General features: G+C 32.6%; 6 protein-coding genes and 1 long non-coding RNA gene across 8 annotated transcripts; 4 read left to right on the top strand and 3 right to left on the bottom strand.

The window, feature by feature from the left end:
• Window positions 1–171: 171 nt before the first annotated feature.
• LOC128396033 (uncharacterized) lies at window positions 172–1552 on the top strand. 2 transcript variants are annotated; one of them, XR_008326757.1, is made up of 4 exons: window positions 172–366; window positions 509–808; window positions 1087–1183; window positions 1331–1552. It is a non-coding gene; the product is annotated as an uncharacterized LOC128396033 (long non-coding RNA). The 2 variants fall into 2 exon arrangements; XR_008326758.1 differs by having other exon boundaries at window positions 179–366; window positions 613–808.
• Window positions 1553–2060: 508 nt separating this feature from the next.
• Window positions 2061–3779, bottom strand: LOC128396032 (serine/threonine-protein kinase stk11-like). The gene is given in 2 exon segments (XM_053356554.1): window positions 2061–2909; window positions 2912–3779. Coding segments are annotated over 2 exon segments (1461 nt in total). The 3' UTR covers window positions 2061–2316.
• A 63-nt stretch (window positions 3780–3842) lies between these two features.
• Window positions 3843–8626, bottom strand: LOC128396030 (rab3 GTPase-activating protein non-catalytic subunit-like). The gene is made up of 5 exons (XM_053356552.1): window positions 8414–8626; window positions 7433–8268; window positions 4462–7350; window positions 4245–4397; window positions 3843–4169 (listed from the first exon to the last, which is right to left on the bottom strand). The coding sequence occupies exons 1-5, from the start codon at window positions 8508–8510 to the stop codon at window positions 4035–4037; spliced, it is 4110 nt and encodes a 1369-aa protein (XP_053212527.1). The 5' UTR covers window positions 8511–8626; the 3' UTR covers window positions 3843–4034.
• A 1578-nt stretch (window positions 8627–10204) lies between these two features.
• LOC128395930 (uncharacterized) lies at window positions 10205–11184 on the top strand. The gene is made up of 3 exons (XM_053356426.1): window positions 10205–10334; window positions 10420–10650; window positions 10739–11184. The coding sequence occupies exons 1-3, from the start codon at window positions 10211–10213 to the stop codon at window positions 10867–10869; spliced, it is 486 nt and encodes a 161-aa protein (XP_053212401.1). The 5' UTR covers window positions 10205–10210; the 3' UTR covers window positions 10870–11184.
• A 162-nt stretch (window positions 11185–11346) lies between these two features.
• Window positions 11347–12911, top strand: LOC128395914 (cell growth regulator with RING finger domain protein 1-like). Its single transcript, XM_053356406.1, has 2 exons — window positions 11347–11586; window positions 11807–12911. Exons 1-2 carry the CDS (start codon window positions 11483–11485, stop codon window positions 12768–12770), a joined length of 1068 nt encoding a protein of 355 aa, XP_053212381.1. The 5' UTR covers window positions 11347–11482; the 3' UTR covers window positions 12771–12911.
• A 4-nt stretch (window positions 12912–12915) lies between these two features.
• LOC128395924 (autophagy-related protein 101-like) lies at window positions 12916–15172 on the bottom strand. The gene is made up of 6 exons (XM_053356418.1): window positions 14333–15172; window positions 14072–14149; window positions 13919–14002; window positions 13556–13754; window positions 13271–13452; window positions 12916–13182 (listed from the first exon to the last, which is right to left on the bottom strand). The coding sequence occupies exons 1-6, from the start codon at window positions 14360–14362 to the stop codon at window positions 13084–13086; spliced, it is 672 nt and encodes a 223-aa protein (XP_053212393.1). The 5' UTR covers window positions 14363–15172; the 3' UTR covers window positions 12916–13083.
• Window positions 15173–15325: 153 nt separating this feature from the next.
• LOC128395901 (heparan-sulfate 6-O-sulfotransferase 2-like) lies at window positions 15326–18024 on the top strand. The gene is made up of 2 exons (XM_053356384.1): window positions 15326–16080; window positions 16188–18024. Exons 1-2 carry the CDS (start codon window positions 15648–15650, stop codon window positions 17201–17203), a joined length of 1449 nt encoding a protein of 482 aa, XP_053212359.1. The 5' UTR covers window positions 15326–15647; the 3' UTR covers window positions 17204–18024.
• Window positions 18025–18927: the final 903 nt, after the last annotated feature.

Genomic DNA, 18927 nt, shown 5'->3' with positions numbered 1-18927 from the left:
GAAGAGAAAGAGAACAACCGAAAGAAAGAAGCGGGATTTAAATTCTCTGTCTACTTTTCTTTCTTTTCTTTCGAGAAACTGATCACATGATCGAGTTAAACTCTTTCTTTTCTTTCTTTTCTTTCGAGAAACTGATCACATGATCGAGTTAAACTCTTTCTTTTCTCTTTCTTTTTCTCTGGTTTCTTTTGTTTTGATTATTTTTTTTCGTTTTCGTTTTAAAATTACTTTTTTCTTCTTTCACAATTATTTTAATTTCTTTTCGTCATTTAATTAATCTTCTTCTTCTTCTAGAATAATCCAATGGATTACATTTATTCCTCATGGTGGTTGATTAGCGCAAATTGCCGACAGTTTAATCAACAGGTAAGCCAATTCTTCACTTCTGATTTTTTAAGCTAAAATGTTGATTTTTTGGTGACTTTAAGCTAATTGTTTTTTTCATTAACCTTTTTAATTGATTAATTGATCGCGTAATTAATCATCCAACCTTTTACATGACACTTAGCATGATTGTCCCGATGAATTGGAATCTTTGAAAAACTGATTATTTCGTTTCTTTTTCTGATTCTCTTCTTTTCCATAAACATTTCACTATATCGGGGATCACAGATATCGGGGATCTGTGTTGTCAATCAATCAATACTTTATGTGACTAACTGTAGTTAATTTGATTATCAACCCATTGAATAGATGACAGATGAAAATGATGATATTCTCATGAATTTCTTGCCTTTCGCTTGCTGATTAGGAGATTTTACCTGATTACTGATGGTTTGGTTGGAATGACGATTAATCAAAAAGCTTAGTAAGTGTTTTTTTTATTCGTTTAATTTTTCCATTGGATTAAGTTTAGAAAAATAATTTCTTTTCACCTTCAAGCGATTTTCATACATAATCTCCCTCCTCCCATTACATTTTCATCATCAGACTGACCTGACGATCAAAATGGTGGATGATCGAATCATTTTCTTTTATTTTCTCTTCAACTTGTTGCCAACTCAGGCCAATATTTTATTCTTCTTTTAATTTTCTTTTCATCTCTCTCTCTCTCTCTCTCTCTCTCTCTCTCTCTCTCTCTCTTAGCTAAAACAACTTTCACCTTAATAACCTCAGAATAATTAGTCCAGTCTGAACTTGATTCTAAATGGTGGTCATGAAAGATAAAGGTCAATCCAAACTGGTTCGTAATTCTCAAGTCACCTTTTAAAGTGAAAGTGTATTTCAAATAATATTAGTTAATCGCCAACAGAAACAATAATAATTCACTTTGATTGTTTAATCAAAATTTATTTACTCTTTTCCTTTTTCCATTTTTTTCTCATTACAGAAAACAATGCACACTCAATACTCACATCAAGATTAGCTGGACATTGGATCATTGACCAACTCATTTCGAAATTGCTGGAAAAAAAACAATGGATTTAATTAGCTGTTAACTTAATTGTTTGATATTCAAATCTAAAGGCCTGATGATTAACACTGGTAAAATCTCAACGAGGTTAAATGAACTGTTCAATAAATACAAGTGATTAGTTTTACCCGATGACAAGATTATCGGTTTCTATATTTAATCGTGTGGGGTTGATTTAATTATAACTGATTTTCAGCTTCATAATTAACATTATCATCAGCAATTTAAACTTAACCGTTTTAATTGATAACAGAGATGCCGACCCATAACGTTCATAAGTTAACTGGTGTTAAATACATTTAGATTTAAACTCTTTACCTAATTAACCTGAAATCGTCATAATAGATGTTAATTGCGCCTTTGATTATCATCACGTCGCTCAAATTAACTTTTCCTGATAGACCCTCAAGGAAGCAAATTATTGATGATGAATTCTGGTTAATTATCGATCCATTTTGTTAAACGATCAATGGATCTAAATTTTTATAATTAAGTTTCTTGATTGTTTTCAGTTTCAAATTAGTGGTTTTCCAAGATTTACTTAAGGCTTTACTCTATCATAGTTGTCAAATTGTTAAGTGATTGTTTACCTCAACAATTAGCTAATTAACCTTTTTTTTTATTCCACAAAAATTGAGTCAATTAGTCTGATTGTTTATCGAAAATTTGATTCGATTATTGTATTATTATAACCGGAACCACAACCTCTTTTCTCATTCTTAACCCTTTAATTAGTGTTATTATCTTCAGATAAATCATGTTTCAGAATTTGACTTTTTACCTGTCAAACTATAATTTTCGTGGTCACTTGATAATGAGTCTGATTTGTTGAACAATTGAAAGTTTTCCAATCAAATGTTTCCTTTAATCACCATGAGGATTAAACCTTCAAGTTGAATTATTTAATTTGATTCCGATGTAATTGATGAAGATCGAGATGAAATCAAAATCGATGATGAATTACTATCACTTGATCCAAATTCTAATCCCATTGATCCCAATAGTCGACCCAAATTTTGATCTGGTTTTAATTGTCGAACAATTAAACTTGGTCTTCGTTTACTTGAACGTCGCTTCGATGGTGATCGATTGGCCCGGACAATTGGTATCTTTCGTTTGACATTAAATTCATCAGCTGATGTTTCCGAAACCGTGACAATATTATGTTGACTTGGAAGTGGATAATGTAACTCGTGAAGATAAGCCGTAATTGTCAAACTACGATATTGATCACCGTAAGCATATCGAGGTGGGATCTTAATGTAAGCTTTATCGTGTTTTAAATCAGCTTGTAACCATCGATGATTTAACAATTGGGATAATTTGATCCTTTTAGATGGATTCTTATCCAACATACAATCAATTAGATTTGATAAACATGGATTATCAATCAATAGATTTGTTTGCACGGGCTCGTCCTTTTGGATTGATTGAGTCATTGCAATTAAACCGTTGATTGTTGAGAAAGGTAATTTACCGTTAATCATAACGTAAAGGTCACCCCAGATGACCATATATCAAGGGCACTCGCTGAAAATCCTGAATCCGATGAAGAGATAACCTCAGGCGATTGGTAAGATATCGTTCCGTAAGTATTGTAACAAGTGTCCGTTTGGTTGAAAGGATCGACAACATGACTAACACTTAAATCCGTTATTTTAATTGTGTGACAAACGTTAATTAACATGTTATCCGGTTTAATGTCTTTGTGATAAATTCCCTGAGCGTGTAGATAATCCAGACCATTGATTAATCCAATGAAATAATGTCGAGCTTGATGAAGAGGTAATTTGGTACATTTAACCGGATCAGAGAGATTCATTATCTCTGCAACGGAGGCCATACAATATTCGAGATAGACCCAAATTTTATTCTTCTGGTGATGTTTAAATCGATGTTCAGTCAATTGTTTCGATTGTTGATCTTTTTCTTTTTCTTTTGGATTGTCTTTTTTTCCTTTGGCATCTTTCTCGTTCGAGGGCTCAGATACTTTTTCTGTGGACATTTGTTGACCCTGCAAGGGAACACTTCGTTTAACTTCAATCATTCTGATGACATTATGGTGATGACAACGGGCTAAAAGAGTGACTTCTTGGTTTATCATATGAACCATTTCATCTCGATTCAATTTACGGTCAATTTTATGCATATCGAACACTTTAACAGCTCGCCGTTGTAAAGTCTTCACGTCCATCACTTCATATACTTTGGCGAAAGTGCCTTGGCCAATTAAATCACCTCGAAGATAATTACCTTGGATTTTGGGCTTAGGACGAATCCGATCACTCCAAGATAATTCACCAATGTCAATAATATCGATACCATCTAATTCATTTGGATCACTTTGACTGGATTTACTTTCCATTGGTTCATTAAAATTTGTCACAACCAAATTCCAGGATCAATTAGACTTATTAAATCTAAAGGATACATTTAAATTAAATCATCCAATTCAACATTGAATGATTTTGTTTTAATTGCTGTTACCTGATGTCCAACAAAAGTATCTTCAGGCTGTTTAAAAAATAAATCTCTTTTGATAAGTTTGCACAATTGTGATCCCATAAATAGTAAATTGATTTTGGACATTTTTCTTTTAACGATAATTAATTAATGATAATCATAAGTTATTGGTCATTTCTAATAAATTTCGAGCGATTCTTTTATCATAATTTCCTGATGGTAAAAATGATATAATGTAATCCAACATTTTCGTGGTTGTTTCAACGGTAAAATTAAGATTAATTTCTTTTTTCTGTAATTAAACAAAAGGAAACACACAAAATCAATTAATTAACTTCGAACTATCGGAAATTTTCAATTAACTTACCGATGGAATCTCTTCAAGCCATTGCATGATTGATTGGGGAGTTGATGCGAGAAATTTACCTCTTTGTGATCTGATTAAATGTCGAACCCGAAGACCAGCAACGGGTAAAAGTACGACAGCTAAGGCTTCACGATCGTTAATTGTACTGGTATACTGAGGGAAAATTAAAATGATCAACAATTAGTTTAAATTGAGCTATTTTAGTTGATTGTTTTACCTCTTGAGCCAGAACATCACAACAGTTTGCATAAAGGTCACAAACATATCGCTGTCGCGTTGAATCAGGTTGAATGTCCCAATGTTTACAAAGTCCGACAATTTTGCCTATCCATTGATTGGCGGTTGAGTAAAGATGAGCGTCCTCTTCGACCAGTTCAGCAGCAGGGGGAACAGAATAGGCCACAGCAGAAGCGGCAGCGAGTAAAAATTTTTCACGACTGGCGATTAACAGGGAATCAGGTTGAAAGGGAGGCAATGGACTGGATATTTCATCGAAAAAAGTTTTGGCCACATCGTACGGGAAAAGTGATAGTGGTTTGAAATGTTTGATTTGAAAGTTGACGATTAAAGTGACCACCAAAATAAGGTCAAACAGTTCTACGGTCAGTTGAGGATTAGCGGGTTGTTGTTGGATCGCAATGAAAACAAGAGGAAACTGTCGACTGGTCCATTCTCTGTTTTTCCACCAATCATCAAGGCGAAAAATGGGCATAGCGTCAAATTGTGAAGGTCCAATTGTTTCGAGGATCAGGTCAAGAAGTTCGGTAACAAATTTGAGAAACTCTTCCAATGATCCTTCACCCAGGCCGATATCTTTCCGAAGAATCCGATCTTTTGGTGTTTTACCCATTTTCTCAATGAGAGATGATAGTGTTTCCAAACGTTTACGAATCGCTATTTTCCAGATGAGACAGCAAAGATTGTGCTTTAAAACAGCTGATGATAATGGCTCGAGATATTTAAGCGACTGGAATAACAATGTAGACGTAGCACCCATACTTGGATCTTTATCCCAAAGGATCAAACATTCCCAAGCACAATTTGCTAGGATGACATCGCTTTCCATACTTCGAGGAAATTGATCACGAACTTTGGATAGAAGTTGTTGAATTACCGTCGTGTCAATTTTGATTGTTGATTCTTCTTGCGAAGCAACAATATCAGTTCCAAAGGTTATTTGACTAACTGAATTTATTTTATTTTCGTCATCTGAATCATCATCACCTTCAAGTGATGTAATAATTGATGGATTAAGAGGATAAGATATCGCCCATTTAGCTATTGATTCACTGACGATTCCAGGGAGAGATTCACGAAGGGATGAAAGTGAAATTCTACCTGGATCATAGTTAACATTGGAATGTAGAGTTAAACTGAGGAAAAATGTCGATTCCAGTTGATTAATGAGAAGACTTAATTTCTCTTTAACTATGGATAAATTTTCCCATTCTTCGGGTATGCAACTTTCTTGTTCATCATCAGTTGCCTTTAATTTACTCGAAGGAGTAGCTTCTTCACATAGATCAAATTCCGAGTATAAGGTTAACAAGACCATTGATGCGATTAATGCTGATGGAATCAATGATGACTGAGCAATTAACGAAGTTACAATTTTCAAAATTCTAAGCCATTGATCTGATCCATTGGCATGTTTTTGGCGCAACATGTTAACAATCAGAGACACGTAACGATTAAATCTCGGCCAATACCTCCAATCGCCAGTAAAGTCAATGTGAAGCCACGAAGCAAATAAACAGTAAAGTATTTCTTGTGGAGCGATAAATGTTAACGACTCGATGTGGCCTGCACACACTTCGAGATTTTCAGAAAAAAGTCCAGGGATCAAAATGAAATCTCCAACTCGATGTAGTTGTTCAAGTTGAAAAACTTTTTTCTTTGGTGTTATTGATGATCGAGATGAACTTTCATCTAATTGATCTTCTTGTTTGGGTAAAAAGAAATCAACTAATTCAGCGAAAGTTATACAATCAGGATTTAATTTGACCTCTTGACCTGAGCCAAGAACGACCTCTTTCAAGCTAAAAAAGGAAACATATCGAGCGTAATCACGATCAGACCAACCAAGTAATTCTGATTGACTTTCAATGTCCGGTGAGTCTTGATGAAATGAGCTAACTATCGTCACATTTGCAATCGGTTTAACTAATTGTTCAAATGATTGATAGAATTGGCAAAGTTGAATCATCTTTTGACACCGTTGGGCTGAAGATAAAACCATTGGATCAGTTTTCGGTTCAATATCACTCGAAGTATTTTGATCGTCAGGTAATTGAGAGGTAAAAGTTTGACACAAATCTTTGACTAGAGAGACCATTGAATGACCAATGATAAAATCAATTGCCTGCCATTTAATTTGATGAGTTTTAATTTTATCAAAAATTGAGATGAAATTTTCTGAATTGTTAATGTCAATCGGTATATTTGTAAACTCCTTATAAAGTAATTCATCTTTACTCGATTGATTAAAACGATCAGTTAGACCAACGACGAAGGGCACTTGAAACGTGTAAATATCACAAGATTCGCAATCGATAAGGTAACACGAATCAGGAGAAAGTAAAAATGGACCAAAATTTTTGCGATATTGTTTGATTAGGACATCGTTTAGACCCAACATTGAGTATCCACAATATAAAAGACGACAAGATTTACCAACATTAAATGCATGAACTCGAGGTCCATGTTGACATCTCCACACTTCAAGAAGTCCCCGTTTTGGTGCATAGATGCAAAGAAATGTGATTTTTCTTGATTTATAATCATCTGGATTCTCATATGATTCAATCCATCCACATTGAGCATCTCGATAACCTTTCCACATTCTGATTACTAGGCCATCGCTTAGATTTACAAGGCACACTCGCCCGAATTCATCACAAACAGCGGCCATTTCACGAGTTGGTGAGATACAGATTTTCACTCCAATTCGATACTGATCATAAAGTTCGAGGTTTGAAGAGAAATCAAGTGGAGGGTCAACTTTCGGCTTGGGTTTTTCAGTACTTCTTAAGAAGGTGGGTAATACATTTTTGACCTTATTGACCACGGCTTGGGTTACCTCTTCTAGGACACTTGTCGAATCAATCTGAGAAAATTTATGAGAAAAGAGACAAAATGTTAGAATTTTCTAACTGAGAAAATCTTTTTTGCTACTGGACATTAATTACCTCATCTGCTCTGCGAAGACCAATGAAAGGATCTTCTCCGGTTGAAATGATTAAATTCCCATTGGTCTGACGATTGTAGGGACTCCGAAAGGTTCCTTTGGATATTGATCGAGATACAAGCCAATCATAGTCACTAATTTCATGAGATCCACAATTATCTGCATCAAAGATTCGATCACAGTCTTTGAAAAGCCAAGTTTTAAATCGAAGTGCAAATTCTGGATGAGTTTCAATATCGGGAACACATTGACGATTACGAGGAATATAGTTACGACATGAGCGAAGTGTTTGATAGAAAACAAATCCATCAATGATCATACAAAAGGTTCGGCAAAAGATGAAAATTTCATCGACATTCTTATTACAATTTGAATGACGAATTCTTCCCGAAGTGTAAGGACAAAGGAAACTGTTCACTTTGATTGAGGTTATCGATTCAGAAGAAATTTTCTGTGTCAATAGTTTGGTAAAATTTTCGGTGTAAATCCTCAAATAGCCGGAAGAAAATCCTAAAATGATAGCACACCAATCAGATCGACATTGATTACTGATTTGTTGAGAAACGAAAGGTAAACAGATGAGAGAAGTGATCTTTTCACCAGGTTCCATCTCGAAGAGAGTAGTACCACAAATTTGAGTTTCCTTTTCCTCTCGATACCTAAAAATGGCCACATTTTTACCATAAGCAAAAACAATTAAATCACCAGAAGGAGATGAAGCAATAAGACAATCATTAAGTGTTTTAGGAATTGAGATCTTAGATGATGATGAAAACGTTGGATCATCATGAGGATCATCATGGAAAGATTCAGAGGTTGTCCATTCATTAATGGAAGCTAAAAATGAAACCAGAAGAAAACAAAGAGAACATAACAATTAGTAAATTACATTAGCAATGAAAAGAAATCATTAAAATTTCCACAATTAACCAAATTAAATGAAAAGAGAAGAGAAAAAAATATTCAAAGTAAATACACTTACATGGAACTGGAGAATTGAAATCATCATAGAATAAAATATTCTCAATGGTTGAAAGTCTTTCCTTGAACGAAGATAATTTAGTCAATTTACAAGACATTACCTGTAAGTTAGAACAATTAACAATTAAAAAAAAAGATTAAACTAAGATGATAAAGAAAAGAAACACTAATTAGAAAGAAAACAAATTCTCTAACCAGAAAGAGGCTAAAATAGAAATTCGGATCAGCTGATTACCTTTTTTCTAACGTCATTTCTATTAATAAGGTGGAGCCATTTGTTCATCTCTCTAAATTGTTACTCGCTGATACTAATCGAGCTAATTGTGACTCTTTTTGTTAATTTCGATCAACTCATTGGTCCTTCCTCTCTGTAAACTAATTGCTAAGAGAAATCTGATCAATCTTAGCGTTTTTCTTACTAATTGAGTTGAGGATAATAACTCGTAATCGTACTGAAAATGAATGAAATTTTAATTGGCCTCGTATGAAAAAACAAATGTATTGATATAAGTTGATATAAGAAGAATTATTAACGATTAATGTCAAGAAAATAACTCATCTTTTGCAGAATTATCAGAATTTGATCTGATTTCGAATACGAAACTAATGAAAACAACAAAAACCTTTACGATAACAATTTAATTGTTATAATTGTTTGTCTTTGAATGTGCGACTTTACCGATCCATACATAGATGGATTTAGGTTATGTGTTTAAGGGACTGGGCCAATCGCGCTCAAAAACTATACAGCGCTACTAACATCACATATAAAGCTGGTCTGAAGAAATCAAAGTGATCTGAAGTGTCGTTTTTTGAGTTATCGACTGTAGAAAATTAGATTTCTGAAAGTAAAGTCTTCACTTCGTTCGACAATGAGAAACGAAAAGTACAGAGGTTCAAAAAATAAGATAATAATCGACGATAAGATCGTAACACCATCACGAATAAGGTATGATTGCCGAATCGAAAGCTGGACATTAGTTAAGTTTTCGCATTCTCAGCTTTAGATAGTTAATTGTGAACATGATTAACTTAACGGGAAAATTGGTCTGATTATCGATTGATGATATCGATGCTGCTAAGGCCATTCTTTTTTCGTCTCTTGGTGCTAAGGTTGTGATCGTTGGTCGGACAATTTCTTGAGTTTTCTGAGTTAAACTGTTTACCCTTAATAACTTTCGAGTTAATTGTTGTTTTAATTTGCTTTTTAATGGAAAATAATTTGATTGGGATAATTGTTTAGAGATTTGTGAAAGCAAAAAAAAAATTATGGTTCAAAAGTTTTCTTATTGTAACAATTAGCGAGAATCATTTAAAAGTGATAATATTCAATGAAATGATTATCATTTGATCCTATTAATTTCAATCATCAGTCTCTCTCATTATCATCACAATTACAAGTATAATAATGGTGAGTAACAATTAACTAATTACCATGAAAATGGTTGATGATTTATTACAATTGAAAGTGTTTGTTGTTTATTGATTTTTGATTTTAAGAAAAGTTTTAATCTAATTTGTGCTCTCCATTAATTACAGAAATTGCGGAAGTTACATTTAAATTATTTTCTAAATCATCATCATCTTAATCAATTAGGTAAGTGGGTGACAGATTAGAAGATAATCAAATTGTAACAATTAACTTACGATGAAGAAAAATGAGAAATATTAATTTCTCCTCAATAGCAAATCAAATTCTGATGTGTGTGAACCTAATTAACTTTTACATGAAAATTGACTAAAGAAAATAATTAATGACTTGTTTTATCAAAATCTCTAATTGTTGCTAATTAATCAAATGGATTTAGCAATTGTTTGTCTACTAATAATATTTTTCTTTACATTAAATGGTGAATGTTTCAAGAAGTTCAGTTTCTTTGGTTCCAAAGGATCACCACCACCACCACCGAGTGATAGTCAATGTAAGATTTGATTAAGAATCTTAATTCCAATTAGTAGCAAAATTTATCAACAATTAAACAATATTTTCCCTCTACGAGTCAACAGGTACGTGTACGTGCAGACCACAAGTTCAAACTCGCTACGTGGCCATTGAAGTTCCCAAAATGATACCAGCACCTTCACCCCCGCCACCGCCACCGCCTCCGCCTCCACCAGCACCAGTGTCACATTCACCAAAAAAGACACACATCATTTCAATCCAAGAGGTGGAAATACCAATAGTTAAACACGAATCAAACTCATGGGGATCACCCACCCCACCGCCATCCTGGTCAGGTAAGAGTCTAATTATGACACAATACAATCAAATCAACAATTTAAATCGTAATCACAGAATTGGTGATCAACTTTTTCTCATTCACAGATCGAAGATGGGATGAAGAGACTAATTATCAATCAACCGATTCTTATGATTACAATGATAATAATAAAATGTCCAATTATGGTGATGATGGTGATTTAGGTTCGTTAATGAAAGATGATCAAATTAAATGATCTCGAAACAGAAACAACAACAATTTACCTTACAATTAAATCATTAAAATGGACATTATCATTAACCATCTAAAAGAACAACCAATTTATCCGATCGATTGTCCGAACGAAAGAAGAGAAGAAAAAAAAATTCTTATATTATTTTGATTGTTCAATTTATCGATCATTTGAAAAGTCGAAACATTAATAAGGATAATTTTCCATTCAGATTCTAATTGTATTTCTATTACACTTCTACTGATTTGTAAATGGTCAACAATCGATTAATATGTAAAAAAGAAAAATATACTATTATGTTGATCAATTTTCTTCATTTAATTGTTTATAACAATTTATTATCGAATATATAATAATAAAAATACTTTCGAAATTAACTAAATAAATCGTTGACAATTCTGGTTGCTTAGCAATCGATTCCTTGTTATTGTTATTGTTTTGTTTTCTCTCTCTCTCTGTGTCTTGTCACCAATCAAGAGAAATCAAGAAACTGATTAATTTACAATTTAATCGACACATTTATACATTGGAATCTTTTCTCAATGATGTGGTCAATTAAGTGTAACAATTAAAACATTTAAATTGATTCTTTGGAAATTCATTCAAAGCTATCTACATGTTACCTCTTTGGGCTCCTTTGTGGTTGGATTTACAGTATTCATCACCTTCACTTTTATTGATTGTTGGACTTTTTTTCACCGTAACTACTATATTATCAAGGTTAGTTAATTGTCACCAATTAATCGTTATTAATCATGATTATTATATCGATGGGAGAGAGAGAGAGATTGTAGGTAGAGACAAAAAAACTCAAAGCTAATGTTTATATAGAAAAGTATTATTTTGGTAAACAATCACATCTCTTTTTGGTTTTAATTGTTGTTTTTTTCTGTTTAATTGTGATCCAATTGTGTTCTTTGTATATTTGTTTGATTCTTAGGCTGTTTGTTAATAGAGTGGCCATGGAACGACCTTCGATAACCGTTTTTGACCCGAAACCATCAATCGCTCAGGACATGAATATCTTGAGAAATCCTTTCACTTTAATTCTTGATGATCAACAGCCCAGAGAAGGACAATTGGAAAATGGTGTAACAATTAAGATAACTGGAGACAAACCATTCAGATTAACCAGCTATTGGGGTGTTAATATATCCAAATTTCATCAATCATTGAAAAAAGATTGGTCCGAGATGCGACAATTAATTCGTGAAGGCTCATTTTTGGCTGAAAATTGTTTACAATCATCTAAACCTGAAGAGATTGAACCTCCAATCGGTGAATCAATTACCCGTCACATTGTCAGTGAAAATCCAATTACTTCAGAGATGCTCGGTACATCTCCAAGAGCTTGTTATCCGTTGATAATTATACTTTCCATTAATGATGATGATTCCCTTGACGATCAAACCACAACAATTAAGGATCAATTGAACAAACCATCAACCTCAAAGGGCAATGGTAACAACAGGAAACTTAAAGATGAAATCGTTTGTTTAACTAGTATTTTACATATACGAGATGATATTTGTCCAATGGATAGTAATATAATTACCCAATTAACCAAATTACGATATGGTAATGTTTACAATTTACAATCTCTATTCACTCCAGGAGCTACGGTTGATGAAACTTCAAAGTCCGTTACAGTTTGTGTCATTTGTCAAGATGCGACAATTTCCCGAGCACTTTTACCTTGTCGACATGCTTGCATTTGCTGTGAATGTTATGGTCTAATTGATAAATGTCCATTATGCCGAAGTTATATTCGATCGTTTTTCTTTATTCAACAGGCTAATCAACCTGAACAATCAACTGAATCAACTGCACAATCATCAGATTCATCTGTTGATCCAACTAAACCAAAACCTCGTAAAAGATTTGGTTTCCTCTCATTATGGTAACTCTTAAGTATTATTACAAAAGTGTATCTCTCATCTCATATTTACTTTGTAAATGAAAGTTACTTGTCGTTGTTTACATGTTTTAATCATTTTAATTTTCATTTCAACTAATTAAAGTTAAAGTTAAAAGAAAAGTTAAAATGTCTTTCATTTTGATTGTGTAAATTATTTCATTAGAGATTGATACTCATACAGCGATGAAATAAACGTCTCGTCATTACAAAGAAGGAAGAGAGAGGGAATCAGAGATTAACGAACAATTTGTTGATTGTTTCATGATGAAATCACGATTAATGGGTGAAGATGAAGTTAATTATAAGGTTAACGCGTCTTTGATGAACTTTTTGAGACCCAAATCATCAGTACCTTGGTTTGTTGTGGCATTTGGTCCATCTCCGATTCGGTGATAAATCTAAGAACAGAGAGAAACAATTAAATGAAATGAACAACAACAACAAAAAAAGGAAAACAAGATCAATCTAATTAAAAGATCAACTCACTCGGTGTAAATAGGGTTGTACATCGTCAAAGGTAATATCGAATAGAGTATCAACATTAGCACGATCAGGCATTTGTGGTGTTATACATCGGCTGTTATTTACTATCTGAATGATGGTCACTAATTTATCAAGAAGAACCTCTTCAAGCTTGAAATCGGTTTTTCTTGCCTCCTTTTCATCAGCTATTGAGATTTGGAGAGAGTTGATAAAAACAGAGTTAAAATGGTGATTAAATTGTGTAAATTAGTCTGTAATTTTGAGTTTATGTATAAGTTAATTACTTACCACAGACAATTTTAAGATTCCAAATTTCCCAAACTAATTGTGAATCAAAGAAAAGGCCCAATACACCAGCAGATTTTTTCCTATGATAAAATTCAAGAGTTATGGTTCCAACTTTTTCTCTACTCTCCCTGAGTTTTTCCACAAATTCTCTGATATTACTATTTAATGAGTGAATAATACCTGGTGATGCACATCGAACCTAAAATTAAATCAAAAAAAAATTATAGGAGTGAAAAGATAATTTAAACAATAGATATGGAAGCTCAATAAATGAACATTTGTTTACATCGAGAAGCTCAATTGAGTCAATTGGTTTTACTTTTATTTTTCAAAATGGAGGACCAAACATTTAGAAATACTTACATAACTATAGTCAATAAAATCGCAAGAAACATCTTCATAACCAAGAGATCCAACAAGGTAACTACTGTCATTCTTATAAGTAATCTAAGGGAAAAAACAATTAGCAAAAAGAAAAAATTAACATGAGACAAAAAAAAAGAATAGAAAACAAACCTTTCCAGTAGTTCGGTAAAAAAGAATCGAATGAAACAGAGCTGAGACCACATCGTTTATCTGATGACCAGCGCATTTCTATAGATGAATAGAATAAGAAAAAATTAAGAAATTAAGAAATTAATCCATCATGATGAAGAAAATCAGTTAATCAGAAAAGAAGAAAAAAATTCACTTTTCGAAAAGAAAACGATGTTTGTGACAAAGGAAAAAAAAGAGAAAGTGAAAAGTGATGTTCAGTTTAACGAGAAAACAACTTACTATTTCAAAGGTATTCGATCTCGCATTCATGGTGAGAACATAAAGAGGATTAAAAGTTAGTTAATTGGAGAAAAAAGAAATAATAATCAATTTAGAAAATCAGAGAAAAATTGACACAAATTTTTGGTAGAAAAAAATGTTTTCTAAAAAACAAACGAATAAACAACTGATCAGCTGTTCTTTTCTTCATGTTGCTCAGACTCAGTGAGAAGAGAAAAAAAAATTAAAGCCAAAAGTTTCATTGGGAAATTTGAGTTTCTCAAAATGTCAATTTAATGAAAAATTTTCTCAACATTGGAATGACATTTTAAAACGAGTCAAAGGAGAAAAGGTTAGTGATTAATACCAAAATTAATGTGTTATCAAATGGTTTTGTCAAATTGAAGAGAAACTGAAAAAGATTTTTTTTTAAAAAAAAACATGAAGGATTGACTATTTCAAGAATATTTGACTTTTAGGATGAGATTTAAAGGTCAGAGAATTTAAGAAAATATAGATGGTGTCCTCTTTAATTAGCACGTAAAGGTGTTCCACAATTGTCGTTGGCCGTGGTTCCATCTTTAACACACACTTGTAACGGTGTCCGACCAACTCCGGGTGATCTTGGATCGGCGGCCAATTTAATGACTCGTTTATTTTTTGGGGTGGCAAACATTTCCTTCTTATCCTGGAACCATTCCTTACTTGTTAAACTTCCCATGGTTAATGAATAATAATAGTCTATAATGGAAAATTGTGAAAAAGAAAAGAACAGATAAAACTTGGAGATACAAATTCTAATTACAATTAATTAATCAAAGTGAACATTAAATCAAATTGAATGAGATTGAAAACCGATTTTCAAAATTCAAATATTATCACATTTAAGTTCATCAACCAATCAGATTCGTTCTTTTGTGCTGCCATCTGGTTTTTCTATCAACAACTTTTCATTTGTTCTTTGGAAAAAAAAATTTGTAAACAAAAATTATTTTTCTCCTCACAATTAATTAATCTTCAAGTGACTAATTGTCTAATTAATTACTTTCACTTTATTTATTTTAATCAAGTTTTCTCTTTGTTTTGCTTCCCAGGAATGTACTTTGATCTGTTTAGTGTTTTTTCTCTGTGCTCCTCTTATTTGTAACATCTTTTTTGTTTTCTATCTTCAATTCAGTTAATCTTGATTCTAAAGAGATGATGATGTTGAGTTACAGATAGAAATCAATTGATTATGATTTTGTTTTAAATTGGAAGAGAATTGTTTTTTTTTGTTTCTTTCTTCCTTTTCCTCTGTTCTTCCTATTTTTTGTTCTTTTTGTTTGTAATGTAAAGAATGGCCAGTAGATTATCTATGGTTAGAGCTGCTGCTATTCTTTGTTTTCTACTTTTTTCCATCTCCCTATTGATCATTGGCTACTTGTGTCCAGATAATGTTTGCTCTCTCAGTAACTGGTCATTTTCGGAGTCAAGGTATAAATTATGGACAAAATATAGTTATAAACATATTCCAAATCATGTTGGTAAATCTCTTATGTACATGGAATCTGGTAAAATTGATCCTGGTGGTGGTGGAATCACTGGTTTCAGTACAAGTGAAACAATTGAGTCTATCGAGTCAATGAAATTGATGAGACCATCTCATCGAGCAATTAATCCTAGTAAAAAGCTTAATACAATGTCTTTCGATCAAATAATTAAAGATCCAAATTTTATGTTCGACATAAAAGGTGATGATGTTATGGTTTTTCTTCATATGCAAAAAACTGGTTAGTACCTAATTTCTTGATAATTTTCCCTCTAATTTAATCTCTTCTATTATTGTTCTATGTTCAAATTTTGATTCTATTCTCTATTTTGATTATTATTTTCTTAGGTGGAACAAGTTTCGGCCACCATTTAGTACGAGATCTTGATCTTGAAGCACCTTGTCAATGTAGAAAAGGTAAAAAGATTTGTAAATGTATCAGACCCAATTCAGAGTCACGATTATGGTTATTTTCCCGATACACTACTGGTTGGAAATGTGGATTACATGCCGATTGGACTGAATTAACTAATTGTGTTGACAGTGTTATGAACCAGAGTGACCGTTCAAAGGTTTCAGATCATCACTATTTTTTTATTACTCTACTTCGTGAACCAGTTTCACGATTTTTAAGTGAATTTCGTCACACCCAACGAGGTGCTACTTGGAAAAATTCGTTGCATCTTTGTGGAGGTAGACCAGCACTTCCAGAGGAATTACCTTCATGTTACACGGGTGAAGATTGGACTAATGTATCTCTTCAAGAATTTATCGCTTGCCCCTACAATTTAGCGATTAATCGGCAAACCCGAATGTTAGCCGATCTAACATTGGTTGGATGTTATAATCGATCGATTATGTCGGAACACCAACGGAACACAATACTACTTGCTAGTGCCAAAGAGAATCTCAAACGAATGGCTTTCTTTGGCCTTTGCGAGCAGCAGAAAATTTCACAATATCTTTTCGAGTCAACATTTAAATTATATTTTCTTCAACCTTTCATTCAACTAAATGAAACTCATTCAAGTCTTGCACTTGATGAATTGGATAAATCAGTTTTGGACAAGATTCGTTGGTTAAATCATTTAGATGTTGAACTTTACAATTATGGTCAACAATTGTTAGCTGAAAGGTTACAATTGATGAAAACATTGGACTCAAATTTTACTTACAACTTTAATCATCTTGGATTAACCAATATCAATAAATCGGAAGCCAATTCCAATCGAAGTCAATTTAATTTAGATGATTCTGATGACCTTTCACCCGAAATGCGACTCATTCGTAAAATGGAGCAATTAAAAAAGAAGCGATTGAATGATAAAAAATCTAAAAGCTCACAACAATTAAGTAACCATTGATTAGATTAATCAATTTTTATTGACAATCTTTCTTCCTCTCTCTCTCTACTATAAGTCATCATTTGGATAACAATTAATTTATTTGCTGGAAAATTTTAATGTTCACATTGATAATTTACAATTTAATTGTTAATTTATATTTTTTTTGAGTATTTTCTGGTTTAATTAGTGTTTGGAGTTTTCTTTTGAGACTAATTGTTAAAATCTATGAGAAAATCAAATAACCCCAATTCTTGCTAGGCAGTTATTTATAATCAACTTTAAATTGCACAAAATGATTTGTTTTTTTATATAAAAATCAATTATGACAATAACCTAAATTGTCAGACCACAATTCAACTTAAACGATCTCAATTTACATTGTATTTTGTCAACAATTTAATTCACAGTCTTCCAATTAATTGACAATTCTTCAATCAAGAAACTGAAAGTGAAAGTGAATACTTTCAATCATCATCTCAACAATTAATGCTAATCAGCTAATTGAGTTGTGACTCTAGTGCCATTCATTGTGATCAAAGTGCTTCTCATCATCATCTTATTCATCATCTTAATTATAATCTTTAATTGTCTTTATATATATTCTAACAATTATGATCACAAACTGATCTCATCTACTGTTTGTATTAATTTAATTGAAATTCAATCAGACAACAATTTCCTCTTTCCCAACTTTTTCAATTGTATTAGACTGAAATTTAAGATGTTTAATTGATTCAATTTTAACCATTGTCACCATTAATTGTGTAACAGAATTCATTTTGTAATATATCAATAATAATGATCAATCAATTGCAATAAAAATCCCATTTATTATATCACTCGATTATTACGAATTATTATCAATCATTATGGTAATTTTTCAAATGCGACAATTGTCAATCTATTAGAAAAGAATTGTTGATTTCTTCAAATCGATCGTCTTTTACAATCAATTTTAATTGTAGAAAACAAAGTTCGATCAATTAGTTTTCTAGTGATGATTATTAGTAAAATTTTCTCTCAAACTTCTGCTCCATTTTCCGTCTTTTACATTCGCTTCGGACTTTTTAGCTTTTCGAGAGTATGGACAGATATCGACTTTTGGACATTTGACAAGTTGGTGGAAAATTGAAAAGCCAAACCAAAGACCCGAAATGCTTCCAACAAATATGAGATATTCGACGAAAGAAAACAACGGGTAAGCGATTATACTGAGAATCGGATCAGTTGGTGGAATCAGAATTAGGCTGTAGGGATGATCAGCCGGGAAAACTTCGGTAGCATGGCCAACAGAACGTTCCTTTTCAGTGATCAACGAATAAGAAATCTGATCACATTCTGGAGAATCGACTTTCTCATTGCAAGAATCTTCGATTTTACTAAGTGATTCATATTTAAAATGACAATTCTCAGGACGAGTATTCCATTCACTTAGAACATCCTTCTGTAGGTAAGGAAATTTCGAGTTGGTTGTATTCCTCGAAACACACTCATGTAATTCCGCCATTTTATCATAATTTTGACAAAGTGTCTCGTAAGGATATGGCAGTGATTTCGTGACTATCTTCGAGTATTTAATATAAAACATTTTAGAATCGGGAGTATGATAACTACCATCAGCAATTTCTGGCAGTTTATTATGATCATTGAACTTTACACTAAACGGGTGTCCAATTTTCAATTTCATCTCAAAGTAAATCGCATCATCGATTAACCGATTGAATTTACTCTTGAACAAATCA

The sequence above is a fragment of the Panonychus citri genome, unplaced genomic scaffold, assembly GCF_014898815.1.
Source record: "Panonychus citri isolate SS breed McGregor unplaced genomic scaffold, ASM1489881v1 Contig00142, whole genome shotgun sequence".
Lineage (NCBI taxonomy): Eukaryota > Metazoa > Arthropoda > Arachnida > Trombidiformes > Tetranychidae > Panonychus > Panonychus citri.
The sequence above is the reverse complement of the archived record's forward strand: the minus strand, read 5'-3'. Positions and strand labels throughout refer to the sequence as shown.

Coding starts and splice junctions, on each gene's coding strand:
- LOC128396030 (XM_053356552.1), bottom strand. CDS start 8,510: ATGTCTTGTAAATTGACTAAATTATCTTCGTTCAAGGAAAGACTTTCA. Junction 4,398..4,461: donor GTGATGTTCTGGCTCAAGAG/GTAAAACAATCA, acceptor ATTTTCCCTCAG/TATACCAGTACAATTAACGA. Junction 4,170..4,244: donor GGCTTGAAGAGATTCCATCG/GTAAGTTAATTG, acceptor GTTTAATTACAG/AAAAAAGAAATTAATCTTAA.
- LOC128395930 (XM_053356426.1), top strand. CDS start 10,211: ATGGATTTAGCAATTGTTTGTCTACTAATAATATTTTTCTTTACATTA. Junction 10,335..10,419: donor ACCACCGAGTGATAGTCAAT/GTAAGATTTGAT, acceptor ACGAGTCAACAG/GTACGTGTACGTGCAGACCA. Junction 10,651..10,738: donor CCCACCGCCATCCTGGTCAG/GTAAGAGTCTAA, acceptor TCTCATTCACAG/ATCGAAGATGGGATGAAGAG.
- LOC128395914 (XM_053356406.1), top strand. CDS start 11,483: ATGTTACCTCTTTGGGCTCCTTTGTGGTTGGATTTACAGTATTCATCA. Junction 11,587..11,806: donor GTAACTACTATATTATCAAG/GTTAGTTAATTG, acceptor TTTGATTCTTAG/GCTGTTTGTTAATAGAGTGG.
- LOC128395924 (XM_053356418.1), bottom strand. CDS start 14,362: ATGAATGCGAGATCGAATACCTTTGAAATA. Junction 13,755..13,918: donor ATTTTATTGACTATAGTTAT/GTAAGTATTTCT, acceptor ATTTAATTTTAG/GTTCGATGTGCATCACCAGG. Junction 13,453..13,555: donor GAATCTTAAAATTGTCTGTG/GTAAGTAATTAA, acceptor AAATCTCAATAG/CTGATGAAAAGGAGGCAAGA.
- LOC128395901 (XM_053356384.1), top strand. CDS start 15,648: ATGGCCAGTAGATTATCTATGGTTAGAGCTGCTGCTATTCTTTGTTTT. Junction 16,081..16,187: donor TCTTCATATGCAAAAAACTG/GTTAGTACCTAA, acceptor TTATTTTCTTAG/GTGGAACAAGTTTCGGCCAC.